At 49.7% G+C, this 21,026-nt stretch overlaps 13 protein-coding genes across 13 annotated transcripts; 7 read left to right on the top strand and 6 right to left on the bottom strand.

Moving 5' to 3' along the window:
* Nucleotides 1-329: 329 nt before the first annotated feature.
* On the top strand, nucleotides 330-1,073 carry COCVIDRAFT_16330 (hypothetical protein; the record flags this gene model as incomplete). Its single annotated transcript, XM_014700716.1, has 1 exon — nucleotides 330-1,073. The coding sequence occupies one exon, from the start codon at nucleotides 330-332 to the stop codon at nucleotides 1,071-1,073; it is 744 nt and encodes a 247-aa protein (XP_014556202.1).
* Nucleotides 1,074-1,468: 395 nt separating this feature from the next.
* Nucleotides 1,469-2,563, bottom strand: COCVIDRAFT_100350 (hypothetical protein; the record flags this gene model as incomplete). Its single annotated transcript, XM_014700771.1, has 3 exons — nucleotides 1,469-1,541; nucleotides 1,605-2,136; nucleotides 2,269-2,563. The coding sequence occupies 3 exons, from the start codon at nucleotides 2,561-2,563 to the stop codon at nucleotides 1,469-1,471; spliced, it is 900 nt and encodes a 299-aa protein (XP_014556257.1).
* Nucleotides 2,564-2,707: 144 nt separating this feature from the next.
* COCVIDRAFT_100220 (hypothetical protein) lies at nucleotides 2,708-3,031 on the top strand (the record flags this gene model as incomplete). Its single annotated transcript, XM_014700770.1, has 1 exon — nucleotides 2,708-3,031. A coding segment is annotated over one exon (324 nt), but the record flags the coding sequence as incomplete, so codon positions are not given.
* A 706-nt stretch (nucleotides 3,032-3,737) lies between these two features.
* COCVIDRAFT_100288 (hypothetical protein) lies at nucleotides 3,738-5,147 on the top strand (the record flags this gene model as incomplete). Its single annotated transcript, XM_014700769.1, has 2 exons — nucleotides 3,738-4,014; nucleotides 4,051-5,147. 2 exons carry the CDS (start codon nucleotides 3,738-3,740, stop codon nucleotides 5,145-5,147), a joined length of 1,374 nt encoding a protein of 457 aa, XP_014556255.1.
* Nucleotides 5,148-5,197: 50 nt separating this feature from the next.
* Nucleotides 5,198-6,598, bottom strand: COCVIDRAFT_100245 (hypothetical protein; the record flags this gene model as incomplete). The annotated part of the gene is made up of 1 exon (XM_014700768.1): nucleotides 5,198-6,598. The coding sequence occupies one exon, from the start codon at nucleotides 6,596-6,598 to the stop codon at nucleotides 5,198-5,200; it is 1,401 nt and encodes a 466-aa protein (XP_014556254.1).
* A 457-nt stretch (nucleotides 6,599-7,055) lies between these two features.
* Nucleotides 7,056-7,626, top strand: COCVIDRAFT_38125 (hypothetical protein; the record flags this gene model as incomplete). Its single annotated transcript, XM_014700767.1, has 3 exons — nucleotides 7,056-7,126; nucleotides 7,177-7,227; nucleotides 7,287-7,626. 3 exons carry the CDS (start codon nucleotides 7,056-7,058, stop codon nucleotides 7,624-7,626), a joined length of 462 nt encoding a protein of 153 aa, XP_014556253.1.
* Nucleotides 7,627-8,166: 540 nt separating this feature from the next.
* On the top strand, nucleotides 8,167-9,064 carry COCVIDRAFT_100187 (hypothetical protein; the record flags this gene model as incomplete). The annotated part of the gene is made up of 3 exons (XM_014700766.1): nucleotides 8,167-8,548; nucleotides 8,596-8,678; nucleotides 8,744-9,064. 3 exons carry the CDS (start codon nucleotides 8,167-8,169, stop codon nucleotides 9,062-9,064), a joined length of 786 nt encoding a protein of 261 aa, XP_014556252.1.
* A 1,339-nt stretch (nucleotides 9,065-10,403) lies between these two features.
* COCVIDRAFT_26965 (hypothetical protein) lies at nucleotides 10,404-11,688 on the bottom strand (the record flags this gene model as incomplete). Its single annotated transcript, XM_014700765.1, has 3 exons — nucleotides 10,404-11,299; nucleotides 11,364-11,575; nucleotides 11,633-11,688. The coding sequence occupies 3 exons, from the start codon at nucleotides 11,686-11,688 to the stop codon at nucleotides 10,404-10,406; spliced, it is 1,164 nt and encodes a 387-aa protein (XP_014556251.1).
* A 1,365-nt stretch (nucleotides 11,689-13,053) lies between these two features.
* COCVIDRAFT_100265 (hypothetical protein) lies at nucleotides 13,054-14,199 on the top strand (the record flags this gene model as incomplete). Its single annotated transcript, XM_014700764.1, has 1 exon — nucleotides 13,054-14,199. The coding sequence occupies one exon, from the start codon at nucleotides 13,054-13,056 to the stop codon at nucleotides 14,197-14,199; it is 1,146 nt and encodes a 381-aa protein (XP_014556250.1).
* Nucleotides 14,200-14,412: 213 nt separating this feature from the next.
* Nucleotides 14,413-15,863, bottom strand: COCVIDRAFT_100331 (hypothetical protein; the record flags this gene model as incomplete). The annotated part of the gene is made up of 3 exons (XM_014700763.1): nucleotides 14,413-14,885; nucleotides 14,943-15,057; nucleotides 15,108-15,863. The coding sequence occupies 3 exons, from the start codon at nucleotides 15,861-15,863 to the stop codon at nucleotides 14,413-14,415; spliced, it is 1,344 nt and encodes a 447-aa protein (XP_014556249.1).
* Nucleotides 15,864-17,373: 1,510 nt separating this feature from the next.
* On the bottom strand, nucleotides 17,374-17,852 carry COCVIDRAFT_38120 (hypothetical protein; the record flags this gene model as incomplete). Its single annotated transcript, XM_014700762.1, has 3 exons — nucleotides 17,374-17,515; nucleotides 17,564-17,728; nucleotides 17,773-17,852. 3 exons carry the CDS (start codon nucleotides 17,850-17,852, stop codon nucleotides 17,374-17,376), a joined length of 387 nt encoding a protein of 128 aa, XP_014556248.1.
* COCVIDRAFT_38119 (hypothetical protein) lies at nucleotides 17,851-19,284 on the top strand (the record flags this gene model as incomplete). Its single annotated transcript, XM_014700761.1, has 2 exons — nucleotides 17,851-17,853; nucleotides 18,832-19,284. 2 exons carry the CDS (start codon nucleotides 17,851-17,853, stop codon nucleotides 19,282-19,284), a joined length of 456 nt encoding a protein of 151 aa, XP_014556247.1.
* A 541-nt stretch (nucleotides 19,285-19,825) lies between these two features.
* COCVIDRAFT_100229 (hypothetical protein) lies at nucleotides 19,826-20,818 on the bottom strand (the record flags this gene model as incomplete). The annotated part of the gene is made up of 1 exon (XM_014700760.1): nucleotides 19,826-20,818. One exon carries the CDS (start codon nucleotides 20,816-20,818, stop codon nucleotides 19,826-19,828), a length of 993 nt encoding a protein of 330 aa, XP_014556246.1.
* Between the last annotated feature and the right edge of the window lie 208 nt (nucleotides 20,819-21,026).

Below are 21,026 nucleotides of genomic sequence, written 5' to 3'. Positions count from 1 at the left end.
CGAATCTCCATGTCTCTCTCCTTCTCGATCAACTTCCCCCACGAACCTACGAAGGGTTCCTCCATTGCTTCTTATCAATCTCGGGATCCCATTCTTCCTGCGTCAACTTAGGGTCAGTAATGATCGCTGCAGGATGGAGTCTCCACCAGCAATTGTCGCCGCCGGGCCAGCATATCCTGTGATTCTTGTAGCGGCGCACGAGATTCAAGCGGCTGAAGACTGGTACGGGGTCGACTGCGGGGGATGTGGGATGTGGGGGTGAAGGAGATGCATGGTGCGGTAGAGAGGGGGATAAGGAAGAGGGAGACGGACTAACTGGGGTTGCGTAGATGACCTGGTTGAAGGTTGTGGTGGGGGTGGTGGCCCGGGCGGCGACGTATGTTGAGATGGTACTAGAGAGGAGGATGCCAGAGTCTGCGAGGTCGCGGCGGGTGGGCTCGAGTTCGGGCATGTTTGTTGGAAAGACGGGGAGGGGCCCGAAGAAGCCCAGAGGTGAGACGAGTGAAGGTAGAGGGGTAGATGAGGGAGCTGATGAATGGTCTGACGAAGGAGTGGCTGAGCGCACTGAAGGAATGATCTGGAATATGGAGGAACTTGCTGATGGCTTCGAAGGAGTGACTAAGGCCGTGGAGGATGTGTTCAGGGGGGATGAGGGGGTAGCTGGAACTACTGGAGATGCTGCGGAAGAGATAGCTGGGGCAGCCGTAGGAGTGCTCAAAGCACTGGCGGGAGTAGCTGGGAGCACTGAGGCAGTACCTGGGGTCACTGAAGGACTGGCTGGAAGCTGGGAAGAAGTGATCAAGGCTGTGGACGAGGGTTCTGGGACTATTGGAGAACTTGGGGCCACTGAAGGAGCAGCTGAAAGAACCGAGGGGGTTGCTGACAGAATTGAAGAGGTAACCGGTACCACTGAAGGAGCACTTGAGACCACCGATGTGGTGGCTGGGCCTATTGAGGCAGTACTTGGGACTACTGGAGAAGTAGCTGGGAGTATGGAAGAAGTATCCAAGGCTGTAGAGGAATTATTTGAGACCTTAGAAAGGATCTCTGGGGTTCGTGAAGAGGCGACCTGAGTCTTTGAAGGTGCAGCCAGGGTAGATAAAGGAGTGCTTGGGGTCACTGAAGGAGTACCCGAGACCTTGGCAGTTGCAATCGAGACTGCAGAAGTTGGGGCGGAAATTTTGGGAGTAGGGGCCTTAGGTGAGATAGAAGATGTGCCAACAGAAGTAGGAATGGCGTGCTTCAAGGAGGAAGCGATGGTAGGAGGAGCAGCAGGCTTCGAGGGAGAAAGACCAGCGGAGATGGAAGCAGGGGTGGATACGACTGGTACAACGCTAGACTGTAGAGAGACAGGAGCTGGGAGATCTTTGGGTTTGTAGCAAGCAGTACCCTTTACTTCGACTCGGCGGAGCCTCGGTCACAAAGTTAGTCTCTATCTTCAACTATAGATAATACAGAATATCAGTGATTAGACATACCCATAAGAATCCGTCTCGGAGATTTCAACATCACCGCGGCGTTGACCCAGGTTTGTAGCGAAGCTGTAAGAGTGTCAGATCTTTGACTTCAACGGATGTTTAAAGAGTCATTCGGCAAATACTTACGGGGCGGGCCAATACTCCGAGAACATGGCGCAATGCTGAGAAACTTGGACTCCATTCCGGCGCTGTACGTAGGTGTTGACGAAGCGGCACTTGCGGCTTTGGATATCAGTATCACCAGCGACCTTGCAAGCGTCAAGGCACCTCTGAGCATCAAATTTACCGTCGCGCCAAGCCGCCACACCCATGTAGGTGTCTACGCCGTTGCAGTCAAGAGGGACTTGAATAGCAGCGCCATTTTGGTACTTTTCTACAACCCAGTTCTTGAGAATGTTTGAGGAACCATCTTTCTTGTTGCTAAAAGTAATGTCTTTGACATACGCGTTAGAACCAGCCATGACGATACGGAACTTCTCCCGGGTCTGTCCATTGTTGACGCCGGCCTTGGGCGAGATGGTGCCGGACCACAGGGTGCACTTGATCATAGTGCTGGAGGGGGGATTGGGGCATTTGGGGCCAGGCCGGAACATGGGCGAACGCTCGAAGAAGATGCCGAATATGTTGCATTTGTCATCTTTGCCACATTCTGCAGCACCTAAAGAAGTTCAGTATGATGAAAGAGATTCCTGCTTGCAAATTTAACTGGAGAGGAATCGAGGCTTATGCTAGCCATAAGATGTCGCAGTGCAGGAGTCGTTAGTTTAGTAAGAACGATGTGCTAACTTACACTTGCTGACATCATACGAGTCCAAGTCAGTGTAGCGAATGAACTGAGAGGGCTCATTGAAGGTGGTGACCAGGTTGGAATACGCCTGAACATAGCCAACGGGCGTAGTTGCGGAAGTGGCTGCTAGCGAGAAGGCAGGAAAGGATTGGAAAGCCTCTGCGGTATCAGGTTGGGGGATGCGGCCGCGGCCATGGGGCAGGGGCTCGCATGCACGCTCAGTGTTGGGAATGGCGGGCGCTGCGAGGACAGTCGAGACTGCAGCACCAAAGACAAGAAGCTGTTGGAGGGGAGACATGTTGCTCAGTTAGTACAAAACTTACGTTGTTGTATGCCTGAGGTGAGTTTCGAAGCTTCTCTACTTGGGAAAGAGGAATCGAGATTTTATATGATGTAGATATATGTGTAAGCAGCATACTAGGGGGTTGGCGATGAGGTATCTTTGAGTCGATTGTCCATCATCGAAATGAACTTCCACAGACATGTAGCCAGTCACGGCATCGTGGTGGGTTTCAAGGGACCTGTATGTATGCAATCAAACTCAATATTACAGCCACATAACATTGAGATGAGTGCTGACCACTCACAATATGGTTGTCCAGTATTCAGACAGGACGCTACAACCTTCAACAAGTCGAGTGAACAAACTTGGTCGAAAGATTTCTTGGTTGAAGGATCCCGATTGCACCAGGAATTCCACAGTACCTCAGATCTACATAAAATTGTACGTCTGTGTACATGCAAAGGCCTATGTAACACAGCCTGAGTGGGTCTGGACTGAGCTGAAAGTGACGAAGAATACTGGAGACATACGAGCCACTATTCAGAAATATAGTATTTAGAAATTTTCACCTATAGCCAGCAAGTGGACCATTTTCTTGCAAAGTGGCGGTTTAGGTAAGGGTGGTCTGGTCTAGACCCGGTTTTCGCCCAATGGGTTCCCTATTAGGCAATTTCAACTCAGCATTGAATGCAGAGGATCGTTGGAAGAGTCTAGAAACAGTGATTGAAACGAAACAATGTCAATGGAACGATGGCCAATGGTGGTAATGGTTGTTGAGGCAAGCGAGCCGCTAGCTACGGAACGAGGTATCCATTCGACCTTGTAATCTAGGCCAAAAATGCACCAATTCGGTTTCTACTTCAAGTAATTTCAGTCAAGCGTTGAAAGTAGATGCAACGTCACCACCTAAAAAAAACCACAACAGCTTTTACACCATTGACACACCATTGGCAAAAAGCAAGAGGGTTCACCAAGTGAGGTTCGAGCAAGCTCCACCCTACCTACTGTAAACGTCATAGCCGCATTTCCGCACCCAACCAACATAGTACTCTCCAAACCACACCTGCCACATTCCCAATCAATATCTCTCAACCAATTTCCCTCCATTTTCCAGACCATTCCATTAACAGATCCTGGTCCTGATTCCCAGGGACTAGGTCGTAAACAAAAGCACAAACGGTGTGTCAAAATGGGCCGCACGGAGAAATCCCAGGGTTTAGCGCCACCCGCGATTCGCAAAGATATCCGAGCCAAACAGGCGCGCCACATCATCAATAAAGTGGTGCCTGCGCTTCTGGCATCGAATGCGAGAGCAAGACGGGGTGTAGATGGCAGCGAACTGATCGCTGATCCGGGCCCCAATGGAGCATCAGGACGACCAGGCCCGACCAGCACACGTACAGAAGGCGATGAAAACGCAGTATACGTAAAGAGAAAGGGCCAAGGGCGCCGAAAAGCCAAAGGCAGTGAGATTCTCGATGAAGACATTGCCACAGCCGCAGGCGAAGGAAAAAGAGACGGAACCAAGGCCTTGTCAAAAGGCAAAAACCGCAAACGCAATGATTCCCTCGACGAAGGCCTCTTAAACCTCAGCATACACCCCATTCCCCCATCTTCCTTCCCAAAATCCCGCACCATCCGCATAATAACAACCGACACCTTAACAGCCGCGCACCTCCTTTCCCACTCCCCCTCCAAACTGCCTTCTAAAAAAGCCCCAAACACATGCATCCTCAACATGGCCTCCCCCCTCCGTCCCGGTGGTGGCGTCTACCTCGGCGCAACATCGCAAGAAGAATTCCTCTGCGCCCGCACCACGCTGCTCCCCTCCCTCAAAGAACAATACTACCGCCTCCCAGAATACGGCGGCATCTACACCCCCGATGTCCTCGTATTCCGGAACCCCGGTCCCCTGGGCGATAGCCACGGTGAATTGCCGCCCACGGAGCGCTGGTACGTCGATGTTATTTCGGCGGGTATGCTTCGGTTTCCGGAACTGGAGGGGGAAGAAGATGAGGAGAAGAGGCTGGGGAGGAAGGATCGAGAGGTTGTGGAGAGAAAGATTAGAGGCGTGTTGAGAATTGCGGAGTCGAAGGGAGTGAGTAGGTTGGTGCTTGGTGCTTGGGGGTGCGGCGCGTATGGGAATCCGGTGAGGGATGTTGCGGAGGCATTTCAGAGGGTGCTAGATGGGGGTGTGGCCGGGGGTAGGAAGAAGAGTAAAGATGGAGCCATGGAGACGTGGTCTGGAATTGGAGAAGTTGTTTTCGCCATTGCGAATCGCAAGATGGCGGTGGATTTTGCGGATGCGTTTGGTGCAGGGATTGAGGTGGAAGATGGACCTGGGACTGCGGATGGCGAGGACGAGGATGAAGAGGAAGATGCGGTTGCGGAGGAGCTGCGGAAGAAGATTCAGGAAATGGAGAGCCAGATTAGTTTGGTTTGGAATGCTGATCTCAAGGCGAGAATGACGATTATTCTCGATGGATTGAAATCTCAGCTTAGGGAAAGAGAAGGCACTCCTGAGACGAGTATGGCTGATGAAGAAGACAGTGATGAAGAACAAGATCAAGATGAAAGTGAGGAGAGTGAAAAGGAATAATCACCAAATGAGAATGCATTGCGGGGTATCTTAATCTAATAACTTTTCTATCAAGTCTCGACTTTTTCTTTAGGCTCTTCGTCCTCCAGTCCCAACTTCTTCAAATCAACAGCCAAGGGATCACTCTCTTCAGTACCCTCAGTAGGGCCTTCATAGCCAGGTGGCGGGAGTGCCCAATCAGGCAACCCAGTCTGATAGTCCCACTTTCCTTCCTCGCATCGATATCTTCTGGCATGGAGATAGATGCCGAGCTCATGCACGCCTGGGTCGCTATACAGATCTGTATCGCAGACTTTGCACTTTTCGCCCGTCATGCGTTCGGCTTTTCGTTTGTTGTATGCATCGACCATTTCATCGTGGTAGGCAACTGCATCGGCCACTTCTTCTTTGCCCATGCGCGAGAGGCGTGACATGATGTCTTCGTCGTCTTCATCTTCGGATTGCCCACGGCCAAGAGACGGTCCAAACACGCGCTGATTGGCGTATATGGGGTCATTGGAGATGGGATGACCAAGAAATTGAAGGTGGACGCGCAGCTGGTGAGTCCGGCCCGTCACGGGGAAGCAGCGCACGATTGAATAGCCCCGGAGTTTCTTCCATGGCTGTCCATCAGGACCCTTCTCGCCTTCCTGTTCTTGGGTGTTATTTCCATCGTCTTTCGGCGGATAGTATGCAAGTCGCTTGAAGACTGTCTTTGCCTCCTTGCCATTGGCGCGAACGCGATTGAGACCTAGCTTGGGGCTAATCTGAAGTATGGGCTTTTCACACAGAATCTCGCCTTCTGGAAACTCACCGACGACCCGTGTGATGTACTCCTTTTTGACAGTTCTCCCTCGTATCTGCGCGCTCATGTCCTCTGCAGCCTGCTTGTGTTTTCCAATGAACATGATACCACTGGTAAGGCGGTCAAGTCTGTTGCAGGGTAGGGGATTCCAACCGTATCCCCGATCAGTGCGCATGATCTCGATGATGGAATTGAAGTTGTAGCGACCGGCGGGGTGGACTGGCATGCCCGCGGGCTTGTTGATGACAATCATGTCATTGTCCTCGTGAACGATGCCGATGGGCTGGGCAGTACAGGGCGGCTCGTGGCGGTGCAGCGTGTGGGAGATGACATCGCCGTTGTTGATAATTGTCTTGGTGCTGGGTACGGGCTTGCCGTTGACAACGACGCGGCCGTCGATGATGGCTTGTTCGTAGTACTCGGCGGGTCTGTCGCGAAACTCGCTCGCAAAGATATCTAGGATTTCACGGCCCCGCCATCGCTGTTTGCAGTAGGTGTTGTATGTGTAGTGGTAAGGCGTCACCTTGCGCAGGCCATCCTCGAGGTAGTATGGCGGCGGCCAGGGATCGCAGGGTGTAATGGCCACGGGTGGCGGCTCTTTCCACGGAAACTTGTCGTCGGGCAGAGGCGGATATTTGTCGCGCGGAGGAGAAGGCACGAGTGCCATGGAGGGTGAGCCTGGGCGAGTGTGGGCGACGGGCAGGCGGCCCTTGGAGGCGAGGAATGCGAGGATGCGTGGAGACGGCGCCAGAATCGCGGGGCTTGGAGGGGTTGAATGTCTGTACCGAAAAAAACCACTTGGGACGACGTGGGGGTCAGCACGATGTGGCTGGTGAGCATCATGTCCGGCCAATCACATGCCACTTCCGACCGCGTCGGGTGGCGCAGCAATCGACCTCATTTATGCTATCAGCCACTTCCGATACAACTAGACGGGAGCTATTTAGGCGGGATAGAAATCGAGTTATGGCTGATACAAATCGGGTGGATGTCGGATGTATCCGACGCCATCAGCTGTGACCAGCGTGAACGAGCCGAGGCTCAATGGCAGCTATGGCCGAGTCTTGACCACTGGACACGACCGCGAACTGCTTCACCTCAACACCACACCACTGATATTATTCATGGCTCTCGAGGTACTCAAGTCGCGTCGTCGCGGTGACTACAACTTCTCGCTCGAGTACAGGACGCGATGGTCCGTTGTTTTGCTGTGCCCCTGTCCAATGCAACGCTGACCGCACCAAGGAGCGACAATGACATGTACCACCATATGAACAACAGCGTATACTACTACCTGCATGTCTCTCACGAGTCGCTTGTGCTTATAGAGTTCTTTTCAACTGACATTTTACAAGCTTTGATTCTGTTGTCAACACATACCTGATTAAGCACTGCGCACTGCACCCACCAACGTCTCTCGACATCGGCCTTGTCGTCCATTCCCATTGCAACTACTTTGCTCCAGTCGAGTTCCCTGCAGTCGTTGACTTGTGTTTGAGGGTAAACAAACTGGGAAAGAGCTCTGTCACGTATGAGATTGGCGTCTTTGAACAGGGTCAGGAAGAGGTCAAGGCAGTTGGAGAGTTTATCCATGTTTTTGTTGACCGCGAGAGCAGGCGGCCGAGAAAGGATGGCATGACTGAGGCACTTAAGACGGGTCTCGAGAAGTTAGTAGTAGAAAAGCCGAAGCTTTGAGTCCTTTCAAAACGTCAGGAGACTAAGCCAATTGAATAGCTAGGGTCACACGCATCATTGGCCTGCTCATTTTATCCAGTACATGGTTTGTATTGTACTTCCACTATACCTCTTGAAGGGGTTGGTCGCAGAAGGTCGAAATATTAAATACTCCCTATATGTTGACAGTGGAAATATGGATTTGAATTATTTACTCATCATACGAACATGTCTCAATCAGGAATTTTTCGCCCGCGATGGAGATGTGCTCTCATCTTCTCTCATCTGAGGTCCCCTTACATCCTCAACCTTTATACTTGAACTTCATGATGGCAGAATTTATCTCAGGTAGTACCAGAAGCGGGGTACAGTACCTATCCGTGCGCCGGCAGTACATATCCGGACCTCAGCTACTATCATAGTCTTCAGCTACCATCATAGTCTTCAGCTTCTGGCGTTCATCATAAGATCTACGACACCCCCAGTGACTCCCCTGCTTACATTTGACACTTCTCTCACGAGCCCGCTTATCCCAAACCCATTCCCACCACCGTTCCAAAAATGCACAACCCCATCTCCGGCCCCGGTGTCCTCTTTGTCCGCTCCCGCATCTCACCCGCCTCGCACCCCCTCCTCTCCGAATCCACCTACCTCACCTGGTACGACACCGAGCACATCCCCGATGTCCTCTCCAGCCGCGATATCAACAACGCCTTCCGCTACATCGACGTCTCTAAAACATCTCCTATCGGCGACTCACGCAACCCAACCCCGTTTTTGGTATGCTACCCCATGCCTGATCTAGCTTTCACGAAAAGCGAAAAGTTTAGAGGGATTAGCGTGGAGAGTGAGAAGTTGCCGGGGAGTGGCTTGATATATGATCTTGCCAATTTCGAGGTTAGTTATTTGGGGTTTAGGGGGGTGACGCAGAGGAAGGGAGATGGTAAGTTCGTTACGAGAAACAATAGAGGTGTGTGCTGAGCGTGGTAGGGCGAGCAAAATTTATAGTTACTGCTGGAATTAGACCGGAGCGGGAGCCTGAAGAGGAAAAGGTGATGGAGTTCTTTGAGAAGGTACGAATTCATGTCCTTTCTTGCAAAATATTGAAAGATGGCTGATGTTCGGTTTTGGGTGGAAGCAAACGGCTATGATATCGAAAGAACCGCATTACATCCGTACGTTACGTTTTAAGTTGGTGTATGCAAGGACGAATGCGCAGTCTCGCGCTTTGAAGGGGCTACCTGCTACTGATGAGCCGCAGCCTGAGCCATCGACTTGGGTGGCTATTCATGAGTTTGCGGAGTTGCCTGAGGAGTCGTTACTAGAGAGGATCAAGAGTGATGCGGAGACGACCTTGAATGAGTCAGCAAATGATGAAGGATGGGGGAAGACGGAAAGTGAAGTGCATGTTTGGAAGGTAGATAGTGTCCAAGGGGAAGGCAAGTTCTTTGATGATTGAAGTAGTTTTTCTTATGCCTTGAAGGGTAGAATCAACTATCAATACAACTCTTTTCTGCATCCAAATCCTTCTCTGTCTTTACTTTATTTAGCACATAACCTTACATGACGATATGTTACATTTTAAAGATCAAATTACTCACCGTAAAAAAATCAGATGTTGTGAACAGTGCTTAGATCATCACTGGATTGGTTTCAACAGGTAGAAAACATAGGAGGAGGTAAATAAGCCTGAAAGCTGGGTTCTGGTGAGTTGACAAGACAGTAATTGCATGTCCCATACGTCCAAGCCTTGTTAATGATTGTCTCAGCTATGGTTTTGTGGACAGCATGGCCAGAGGGTAGAATACGCCTAGCTATCTGCTGAGCTTTCTCAAGCAATGGTTCCGCAAACTGGGGCATGCTTCGATCGAGATAACACTTGGCATGCAACATGAGGTTGGATAGTGCCTCGAAAGAATAGCATCCTTTTGAATCTAAGTTCTCAATCTGTTGTTGACGCCAATGCAACCACCAATGAGCTTTCTCGTACTCGCAAAGTCGCCACAGTGAAGATATTGCTCCATGCATCAGCTCGAGGTACTTGTCAATACGTGTTCCATCTGCCGGTCGGGCCGTGCTGAGGATTGGTTCGATCTTTTCCGTGACCAGGGCGCTTATTATTATTATTATTATTGGTTAATGTCCTGTGTCAGCCCGAAGGCTATATAAGACGTGCAAGCTGATGAGGCTTACAAGTATCTACGTAGTGCTATCAATTTGGTGTAGTTAGGGGAGGGGCCTATCTAAATCGAGGTGAGGCTCGTAGCCTAGTGTTGAGGGGGATAGTAGGGGGTCTTGCGGGTAGAAGAGATAGGTAAGGTGGGTGTAGGACAAGGGCACCTGCTATGAGTGTTGCCTTAGTTCTCAAGGTTTCCTTTATACCAAGTCTGTATTGCAGCCTTAGTTTCCTTGATAAAGCTAGTTGTGGCTTGTATGCCTGTGTTTGTGTGTAGTAAGAAAGCTAGCGATAGGGGGTCCCTGCTAGCTTCTTACATCTTTGCTCTGGCCTCCTGAAATAGCGTACAGCTAAGTAGGATATGTGGAGGGTCTTGAGTCGCTCTATAGTTACAGGGGCACACTTTAGAGTCTACTTTTCCTCGTTTAAAGAGGAAGTCTCTTAGGTAACAGTGTCCTAGCTTAAGCTGAAAGAAGGCGCTAGAAACTTCTCTACTAGTAGGAGGAGTAGCGATCTGCTTTCTAATCTTCCAACTATACCTTGCGGCATAAGTGTTAGGGTTGAGAGTGATAGCTTTCCTTCTGTACTGTTCTAGGTAGTTATGCCACTCCTGCTCGCCTAGCTACTTGATCCGTGTAAACCAGGGGCTTAGTTTGTGTACTTCACCTGTGGTCTCATAGTATGTTCGCAACTGTTCTAATGAACACAGAAAATAAGGACATTCGCTAAAGGTGCCAGCGTAGTCATGGATAGCCTCTGGAAGAATTTTTTCCACACGCTGTCTTGGAGGGGCCGCACTGCCTAACGGAACCTTCTCCCGATGCCATTCGTCGTTGTTATAGAGATTGGCGAGTTGATGCTTGAAGTAGGCGATCTGATTTCGATAAGCGTCCCCTAACGCTTCGGCTTGCCGGATCAGATCCCGCAGCTCCTTTTCAGCAGATTCGAAGTCGCCTAATTTTTGGTATCCGTAGGAGATCTGAAGGTTCAAATCAACGGTCAGATTGAACATGTCTTCTTGGCTGGTCTCGGATGCTGTTCGTAAACCATCTCTTGCAGCACTGAATGTTTTCAGGGCTTGGCCATATTTTTTCTCTGCGTCGTATATCAAGCCTAGCCGAGCAAAGCTCAGCCAAGTATTCTTGTCATTGTCACCAAGCAGCTCTTGGTGATGAGTGTAGGACTTGCAGAGTCGCTCCATAGCTCCATAGAAGTCCTTGTTCTTGATGGCGGCGTCAACAAAGACAAGTAAGATATGGACGGGGATCTTGTGCACAGTGTCGAATAGGGCTTCTAGTCCTTCCAAAGCCTCCATGAAAGCGAGCTTCGCACTGGGATAATTTCCATGCTTGGTGAGGATTTGAGCCTTTCGACAAACTGTAAGGAAATCATCGATATCCTGGCCATTATAAAACTCTGGCATTACTGCCATATCGTTTGGATTGGTCTGGTTCACCGGAATTACATATTTCGTATTGGAGGACTTCGAAGTATTATACGTAAGATTGGAAGACGAGGCTGTTGTCAAACGTCAATAAAAATATCATCGTAGGCTGACGCAGCATACAGTGGATTCACGTACATGTGATTGGAGACAAGGCCTCACTAGCATATCCCTGCGTGTACCGTTTGATCTTGTCCTTTGGTACCGGTTGTTTACGGTATCTGAAGGACGTTTTGTTTCCTGCTTTGATCTGGCGGAGGTATGTCTTCTTCCTAATGAATTTTGCGACAGACTTCGGGATTGATTTGGACAGGTTCCACCCCGAAAGCGCCTTCTTCCATTGCTGAGTGCTGATCAAAATTGTTAATAAAACCTATCAGCTGTCGGCACATCAAAAGATTCTTCACCTGGCGATAAAACTTTGCTCCTTGAGTATGAGTTTGCGCAACTCCTTCAGCTCCATGCGGTGGTAATTCAATCTAACGAAACGTTCATATTGATTTCATTCTCACCGCCCAATACGTTTTGGAGTGGACGGTTCAATGCTGAGTTCAGGCCCGGCTGTTGAAGCCTGTGCTGGGCTTATAGTAAGAAAGTGCGGCGGGACTATATCCATCGCATATGTATCGGAATCAGCATGTAAATCGTTAACTGATGCCATGATTTGAGGTAGGCTAGCACAAAGTGGGGTTTCGATATATAAGTATCAATCCAAGTGAGAAGTTGAATGGTTTACGAAATCTTGTGCGTACAGCTGGTTCAAAGATCTTAAGGTGTATGGAAAGGTGGGCTGTCGGAAATTGAAGAGATCAAAGGCGAATATTATATTCATGGTGTTTACCCCTTATCACGGTTACACAAGAACCTTTGCGGACCTTTGGTTTCATGGGGCACCCGGGATGGTCCTGCAGTCTCCCATTACAGTTAGCGCTTCCCCAGGGTGTATTATATAGGATCCCGCGCGGTGGAAATGGACCGACCTAGCGCACGCCGCCACCCTATTAAAATCGATAACGCGCTAGAAAGCTAGCAACTTCAGCCCTTTGAAATATTGCTATAGTATAGAAATAACAATACTTTTTAAAGCGTATTATCTCTACTATACTCTAAATGATCGTCTTGAGATTTGTAGAGATCTTTTAAAGGTGTAGGCGGCTGGCGAAAATCGCCTACAAAGTACATGTTATCTATGACTCCCGGAATTGTTGTCCACCGAGTGGGTGCCAAGTCCCAGCACGTATGCAAAGCAAGAGCCCCTGGCGGCCGTTCGCTCGGCGAGGCGACCTTTTCCCCGACCGTACGGAAGTACGTTTTGTTTTACTTTTTGCTTGGCACACTATACTCTCCATTGATTGATTTTGAGTGACATGGTGAGCTGCATCGCCAACGTGTAGGTGCTACGACTTGAAGCTAAAACAGACAATCGAGGGGCATTCTCATTCACGAGACCATGACAGACTGAAACTTTTGTGAACTTTTGCTAGTAGCGGGCGTCGTGAGCCCGTCGGATTGACAGTCGCAACCATACCGAACATAGCCCATTCATGTCAGGCATCCAATCGTCGATCCGGCTACGCTAGTCTATTTGTACGGATCCCTTTCGGGCACTTTCTAATTCTCCAGGAGTGATGAGGCCTATCCGTCTGAACATAGATATTAGAAAGCCTATCGTTTTAAAGTTTCCCAAAAGGCTCCAAAGCTTAGGCCTGACAAAAGATTGATTGCCCGCGGAACTGACATAAATAACCTGCAATACTCTCTCCAGACTAAAGGTAGCAGAGCTCCAAGGGCCTTCCAAACGATCCTGTATTCTATCAATCTTACAACGATGAGTGGGCTGTCGAAAAAAGATGGCAAATCTAGTCAAACATTCAGCATTTCGAATACCTACATTCAAAACACGCCACCGACCTACCAAGACTTTACTGGGCAGCAGAATTACGATGAGGGCGACTCTACTGATGGTGAGATTCACTGGGCTGCTACCAGTATCGTTGATGACGATACTGGATACATCCAAAGCTTCAACCATGATAACGAACCTGGATTTGGGAACGAAGCCACCGCGAACAGTTCCTGGCCTACTCATCCTGTCATCCCAGGCTACCCTTTGGCCTTGTGTAACAATTTGACATCCCCTTTCAACGTTGGGGTAACTTCGACACCTATTCTTGGCGCCCCAACTTCTACGTCGATTGCTGAAGTAGACCACTGCACTCATACCCTCATGCGCTACCACGAAAACACTCACATCGCTGATCTATCACTCGGGGGGAATGAGACTCAAAGCAGCCCATCATACTTCTCAAGTGGAGACATTCCCGCTTCCAACCATTCTGAGCACGTCGTACCGCGCGACAGAGTCCATTGCACTTGGCCCGATTGCACCAAAACCTTTGGGAGACTGCAAGACCTCACCCGTCACCACAACTCAGTCCACGAACTCACGACGTCTTTCTGGTGCCCCGTGTCGGCTTGCAACCGTAGCGAGGGCTTTCCTGGCCGCAAACCCCCTTTTACAAGAAAAGACAAACTCAAATCGCATATGAGGATCATGCATCACCTTAATCTTAGTCGTGCTATGATGGCAGGTGTGCAGGCTGGTCTGGCTGCTGGAGGTAGCGGGAATGCCGATGCAGAGGGGTCATCCTGTGGAAGTGACTTCAACACTGCTAACGGATTTTACGATGTTGGAGCGCCTCCGATCCTGGATGACCATAGTCTCAGCAACGGTTTAGCGGACTTTGTCGATCCTATTGGCGGCTATGAGCCATTGGATTTTGATGGTGTAAGTAACGCTGGCTGGTTCAATGACGTCGATGGCGTTAGCAGCTTCAATGAGTTTCCTAGCCCCAACCAAACAGATATACCAGACTTCGATGCTTTGACTGCAGCTGATAGCATTTCCGACGAACAAAACATTCCTGGTGAAGACATTCTCTTTTCTGGTAATGGTTATGTGGATACATTGTAACTCTCATGTCATTTGTTGGCATAGCGATTCGCGATTTTTACAGCGACTTCCATTCCATATTTGAATATACACCGATCATCAAAATCTCAGATTGTAAAGCAAAAAAATTGTAAAACTGAAATATATGTATGCATGATCGCAGTAAGTGATGTTGGGCGAGCGGCCACTGGCTGGGTACCGAAACCTAAAAATGAGCTTACATTAGGTAGGCGGTCATTCTTCCTCATCAATCTCCTCATCCTCCTCTTGCAGACCCTTCCAAGTCCTCCACGTCTTGTGACCCTTGACATCCTGTTCCATATCTCCGCACCGCCTCTGCTCCCAACTCTCCTTACCCGCCACAACCGCCCAGTGCTTCTGCGCCCTGCCCGCCCAATACTTCGCCTTTGCTTCTTCCCCGAACATGCTATACGTGTACGCCAGGGTTTCTTCGTACGAGGGAAGCTCTGCTATCAGGTCTTCTTTCTCTAACTGCTCGACCAGGCTAGGTAATATTTCAAGAGTCCTGTCCGCTTCATCTGGATCCGAGGGTAATACTGATTTCAGAGCTTTGATCTCGCTGAGACGATCATTTGAAGCCATGATTTCCTCGTCTGAGGCGGTGCAGAGAGGGCACGCGCAGGTGAACCCGAAGTTGGCCTCGAGAGAGCGGACACGACGTCCATGGGATCGCCTTTCAAAACCATCTGAAAGATGTTAGTTGTGGTTGGACAGGTTTTTGAACAAGCAGGGTTTACACGTACAGCTCCGTGTGATTTCCTCGCCTGGCTTGATTTCTTTGAGCGCAAACACCTCGAATGTAAGTGTATAGTCGTTGAAGCGCCAAAGTGTGTTGGGACGGCATGCATGATTGATGCGCTTGAATCAAAGTTAGTCCGGCACGTTTGGTAAACTCCATGAAAACTCACAGCAATCTCTGGAGTCACGCTCAGCAGCTTGGGCATCTCGTCAACCCAAGGCCACGTGAATCCAATCCCATTCGTCTTGACGATATCCTCAAAAGACCCATCTTCATTCCCACTCAGCTCCACAGCCATTTTTCTTGATTTCGAAGGCAACTGCGCCACCGCCGTCAGCAGCACACGCTCCACCTCCTCTTTGCTCTCGGGCTCCAGCGCGCTCTTGTCAACAATCAAAACCGGCGTCTGCACAACGAGACTCTCGCCTGGAAAGATAGCGCCAATATCTTTTTTCGCAAACAACCCTTTTCCTTTGCTTCCTGCGTCTTTGACTTCCCACATACCCATCTCCTCCCCAATTTGCCCCTCCATGCCACCAATCGCCATGCCAAACGTCTCCATGCTCACGCTAGCTGCGACCTCGGGGCTAGTGACAAAACTGATACCGCGGCCATTGTTGTAGTTGACATTGGTGTACGCGCAAAATGTTTTTGGGGCTCCTTCTGGTTGCTGGATATTCACACATGAGGGAGTGTGAGTCCATGGAAATGTGTACGACATCTGCACGCCACCAGGCTTGACGGGACATGTTGAAAGCGGCTTATGGACAAAGCCATCGTGAATTACGGCGCTGCGCGGTAGATAATATATTTCTTCCTCGCCACTCTGGGCTTCATGTACGTTGAGCGATGCCGTTACCGATGTTAAGAGCAGAGCGGATAGGGCTAGGCGCGTGCTCCTTCGGTAGTTCCGCGGCGATGACATTGCTGCGGTTAGATACATGGTTTTCCGCGACTAGCTCTTTCTGTCCTATTGCATTCGGGGTTCCCCACGACGAAGTTCTAAGGGAAGTGAAGAGAGTGGACAAGAGCAAGAAAACTCCGATTCTGGATTTTGATTGAGGATAAGTCGGGTTCATGTACAGGTGGAAAGCCACGTTTCACGATGCTTAAATGATCTCGTCGCACCCCTCCATCAATTTACCCGATCTGTCTGGACTTGCTTGGCAGGCCCTGTGCGCTTGCAAACGCAATTTAGTTTTGGTTCCTGGTGATGCAGTTGCCCATTTGTCCAGGGAGGTTTGGCGTCGTCGGTGCAATTGGGTACCGGAAGAAATGGGGGTGATGTGGAGAATGCCAAGGAAACACCGGTTGAACGGCTGGCCGGGGATTTAACTAGTTGCCATCAATCCTTTCGCAAGTACCGTTGGCAACGGACACAATCAAGCGGGAGTGATGTATGGTTTGGTGTTAGTGGTTCGATGTGGGTAAGAGTGGGTTTGGATGATGGATCCCTCGCATAGTTGTATCGTGCAAGGAGTGTGCCAGGGCGAGCGCCTACAAAAGCTGTCATGACGAAAAGGAGTTGAGAGTACCCAAAGCAGATTGAAAATGATAGTATGTATCAATATTTCTTTATCATAAGGTTGAATATACATGCTTCAATGGATAGAGTATACTTGCGGCATCCTTCACCCGCAAACCTCAGATATTCAAGGTGGACAATTCTCAAGAAAAAATCATATGTAGGAAAAGAAACGGTCCTTAAAAAAGTAACAGAGAACTTTATAATTGTACGACAGGTCCGGAAATGTGCACCCGACATTACTGTTTTCAAACAAGACCCATTCTAGACTTCTCATGGTAGCGACAGCGCCAAGAGACTGGCCTTATTCCCATGGTGGTGAAGAGGAGGGCGGTGAGAATGGGGTTGAAGTACATAATTGTTCAAAAGAAGATGTTTCTGATGTTGAAGAGATGATTGTGTTAGTGGCTCTTATTGGTGAGTCTAAATGCCAGGACAATAGTCACTTTATATACACGTTGGTTTCCGTGTTGTGGAAACTCTTCGCATTGAATGCGAGTCTATACTAGTGTTCTTCTCATGAACTTGAACATGTACAAGAATACTAGTTATGGCTTGCAAATGCGAGGCGGATGCGAGGTAATCTCGAATATGGTACTTCTGTCATGTTGTGATCATTGATTTGTCCGCCGAAGCTAGGAATAGTCAACAGGATCAGCCTAGCCCCTTTTGATCGCATCTATATTGCATTCAAGTTACACGAATTGCATCTGGAGTCGTTGTGTATGCAAGGGTCGTATTTTTGTAGTACTCTATGCAGCCGAGAAGTGGGGTTAACGGGCTGATGTAACAACATCCCTTCATAGTCTTCAGCTGAGCTAGTACTAGCCAATGGATGGACTAGATACATAAAATTCCACAGCTATGGATGTGCTCCAACTACTACGTTGGAAACTGGTAGCTACTCCTTTTATATCTTTTTATCGCCGGGCTCTAGAACCCTCATCCAGCTCGGCTCTTCTTCCGCAAAACTTTTGTGGCCCGGAGCAGGTATTTGCTTAAACAAACCACCCTTCAAGAACATTTTCTGACCAAGCAGGGAAACAATTGGGCTAGAGTAGTATCAGCCACAATCCTTCGGGGCATTTTGTGTAACTTGCCATCCACAGTTGCTGCAGAACTGACGAGTGAGCGTGTTCCCACTCTTTGTATCGCTGTCTTCGTAGCCCTTGAGATTGCCATTGGGGTCATTGATAGTGACTTCGGATTTATCCAGAGAGTATATGATGCTTCCTATACTCGAGCCCGCACGGCGACAATTTGAGCTGCTCGTATTAGTGTGAGGTGGCACGCGGAGAATCTTGCATACCAGTAGCAGATTATGGACTTCTCCGGCAGAGCGGGGACGGAAACCTCGATGCCTCCGCAGTTGCAGCGCCCTTCAGCCATGGTAACGGAATGGGAAAAGACTGTCGGGGGGTTCAAAGAGCGGTAGAATTCTAGAGCGGGGTAATCACTGGAATGAACAAGAAGAATGGAGGTTCAACGATAACAGTTAGTTAATGAACAGATCCTAGTTGTTAGGTGTAAGTAGAAATATGTAGGCACGGTCTGAGCCGGATAGGTACGCCGATTCAGATGACGTACACCTGGCAGGGTGGAGATTCTGCAACAAACAACGAACTTGGTGACCTCGGCAATTCGAGTGTAAGGCAACCCATAGGATCGACTTTAGGAAGATGGACTATTTTTGAACCCAGAACTGGTGGCGAGACATGCAATAGTACTGTAGGCGAGCGATACTGTCTCAGTGAAGAGAGCCTCATTGACAGGTGCCGTTAGTCAGTTGCAGAGAGTGGACGCGTTGTTTTAGCTGCGAGAATAGCCGAAGACCCGCTTTTGACCGTGTGAAAGTTCTCATCGGAAAAACTCGTCATGGATGGATTGAGTGGCCATCTTGCTACATGGCTTGCAGATACGCAAGTGGGTACGTGTGACGGATGCTGATGCGGCAAATAACGCTGCAGTACTTCAACCCGATGAATGATAACTTATTGTATATCGAACACGGCCTGCTCGATAAGGATACAAAAGATAGAAGCAGAAAAAGATAGAAAGTGGAAATCGAGAAACATTAAAGAATGAAAAAGGAACTATCGAGGCAATGGAGTGAGGTCAATATAAGGATGTTAGTAATAGGTTGATGGGAGCACACTATGGACACCCACATCCGGCTAGCGCGGGCCATCCAGTCCTCTACCAGCGGTCGTAATCCGTACTTACATCATATCAACACCACAAGAACAACAAACCCAACAGTCTTAGCAACCTCCCCAACGACTTTACATTCAGAGGAAAAAGTCCTCTACAAAAATGGTATTCCCCACCGCCCCCCTCATCTCCATCATCAATCCTAACTACTCCACAGACACGCGACTCAACAGCCACATACCTCCACATGCACGCGTCGCACCACGCCGACCTCCTCGAACAATTCACAAACCTAACCTCCTCGCAACTGTCCCCAGAAGACATCTACATCCCCCCACACCTGCAACCCGTAAACCCGGAAGACGAAGACGACGTCGTGCCAGACCAGCACGCCGCATTCGGGATCCAGCGCGCGACACAGGCCAAGAAGGAGCCGACGTGGCGGGATCTGGGGCTGGACGATTTGCTGAGACGGGGGCCGGTGGGGGAGGCGAGGAGTGGTGGTGCGGCGGGGGTGGCGAGCGGTGGTGTGGGTGCGAGGGCGAGCGAGGAGCCTGTGAGGTTGGCGTTGGCGAGGCAGCCGGGGCCGAGGTCGGGGGTGAGGGTGGTCCAGAGTGGAGGTGGGGCGAGTAGTGCGGGTGGTAGTGCTGGGAATGGGCTGCCGCGCTGAGAAGAATGGGTATCGGTGACATTCGCTGTTTGTTTGGAGAAAGAATACCGCGGTGTTGAGGGAACCCCGGAGGCGCTGGCAAGAGCATGTGAGAGCGTTGTGTACGCTCTTCCAAGTTGCTTGGCCCAGCCAGCTTACCTTGCAGACATTGCAAAGGGGGAGGTCTGACAGAGCCGCTATTGTCCATCCTTAGCACTCAAAGTGCAGCATGAACTCCGCGAACTGGCCCAAAAGTGGGTGTGTATTCTTACGGTCACGAGGGATTGGCACACTACCATCAAGAATGGGCATAGCCGCTTGCTCACAACACAAGCTGAGAATACCAATCTTCAAGCGGTATTGATCATGCATGCAAAAAACAATCGCAGTAATACGGGATCGATCAGAACTTTACGAATTATATATATTCTTATCAGGCGGACTCCAAGTACTCCAAACTACAGACGGCCGTTCCCAGACCGTAACGGTGTTCGCCATTTGAACACTCTCTATCCGTCTAAATAAACTATTCATCATCTGATTCATCATACTCATCCGCTTCCTAATCCACCCATTCATCTTCACCCCGCTCTTCCCGCAAGCGCCACACAACACGCAAACGCTCAGCATACGCCTGCCACACCATCAAAGCCTTGATGACGCACCACACATACATCCACCATTTCCTCTGTGACACGCCTCCGCTCGTACCAACGAGCGTCTTCTCTTCCGTAAGTGTAGTCATAACTGCCAGCACAGCCTTTCCCCAACTCTGACATGTCTCGTTGTCAAAAGCGATACCCCGCGGATTGTTAATGATGTCACGCAAGCCCTCATACAGCCGAAAAGCGTCTTTGTGGTAAGTAATCGGGGCGTCGTCGTGAGCCAGTGCTTCCAGAGTGCGAATTTCGGGTAGTCCGTTATTGATGTCCCCTGGATCGTGCCGTGCTAGAGACGGAAGATCGCACGGTACGGTCTCCTTTGGTCTCAAATCGTGATAGTAGAAGCGACGCGCGACACTGACCATGATGACGGGCAAGTCGTGCAGCATGATTTCTTTGATCCATCGGAAAGGCATGGGCTTCATTGTTGTGACGAGGTCTCGTGTTTGCAGCTTGAAAATACTACGGGTTTCCCAACCCAAGGCGGTGATACAACTGGGTGACAAGCACAACGCGTCATTCTCATCCCAATATAGGTCCTGATCTGGACGTTTGAGATCGGCGGGGTCTCTTCTAAGAATGATTGGATGACGGCACATGGGACATGTGCATATCGCTTTGTCCTGGCACCAGAAGCTTATGCAACGGAGACAGAAGGTATGGTTGCATAGTGTCTGTATGGATTCAACGGTGTCTTCAATGTATCTTCGTCTGGTGGGGCCGGGCAGTTGGCTCAGGAAGTTGATGTTATCAGGTTCGAAACCTGGCCCAGCACTTCCATATTCTCGTCCGCACACGACACAGATGAGATTGTCGCTTGAATCATTGGCGGGTTTAAAGGCTGCGATGACATTGTCGACCGCGTCTTGGTAGACATACGTGGAGTCTAGCATGGTTGATCTTTTGTGGTAGAACGTCGGGATTGTCGAGGTTCCTGTTTGATCCCCGAAAAAAAGTTCTTTGTTCCTCCTTATCAACGAGGTATCCGCTTTGTGAGCTGTCTCTATAATGAATCAGCGCCGATTGTAGTAGATACGTACACCGATGAGACATACCCATGTGAATGATATTCTTTGAGGTGGACGTTTGCTTCATGGTGAA

This window comes from Bipolaris victoriae (genome assembly GCF_000527765.1).
Source record: "Bipolaris victoriae FI3 unplaced genomic scaffold scaffold_46, whole genome shotgun sequence".
Lineage (NCBI taxonomy): Eukaryota > Fungi > Ascomycota > Dothideomycetes > Pleosporales > Pleosporaceae > Bipolaris > Bipolaris victoriae.
Note: the sequence above shows the minus strand (reverse complement) of the source record. Positions and strands in the feature narration are given on the sequence as shown.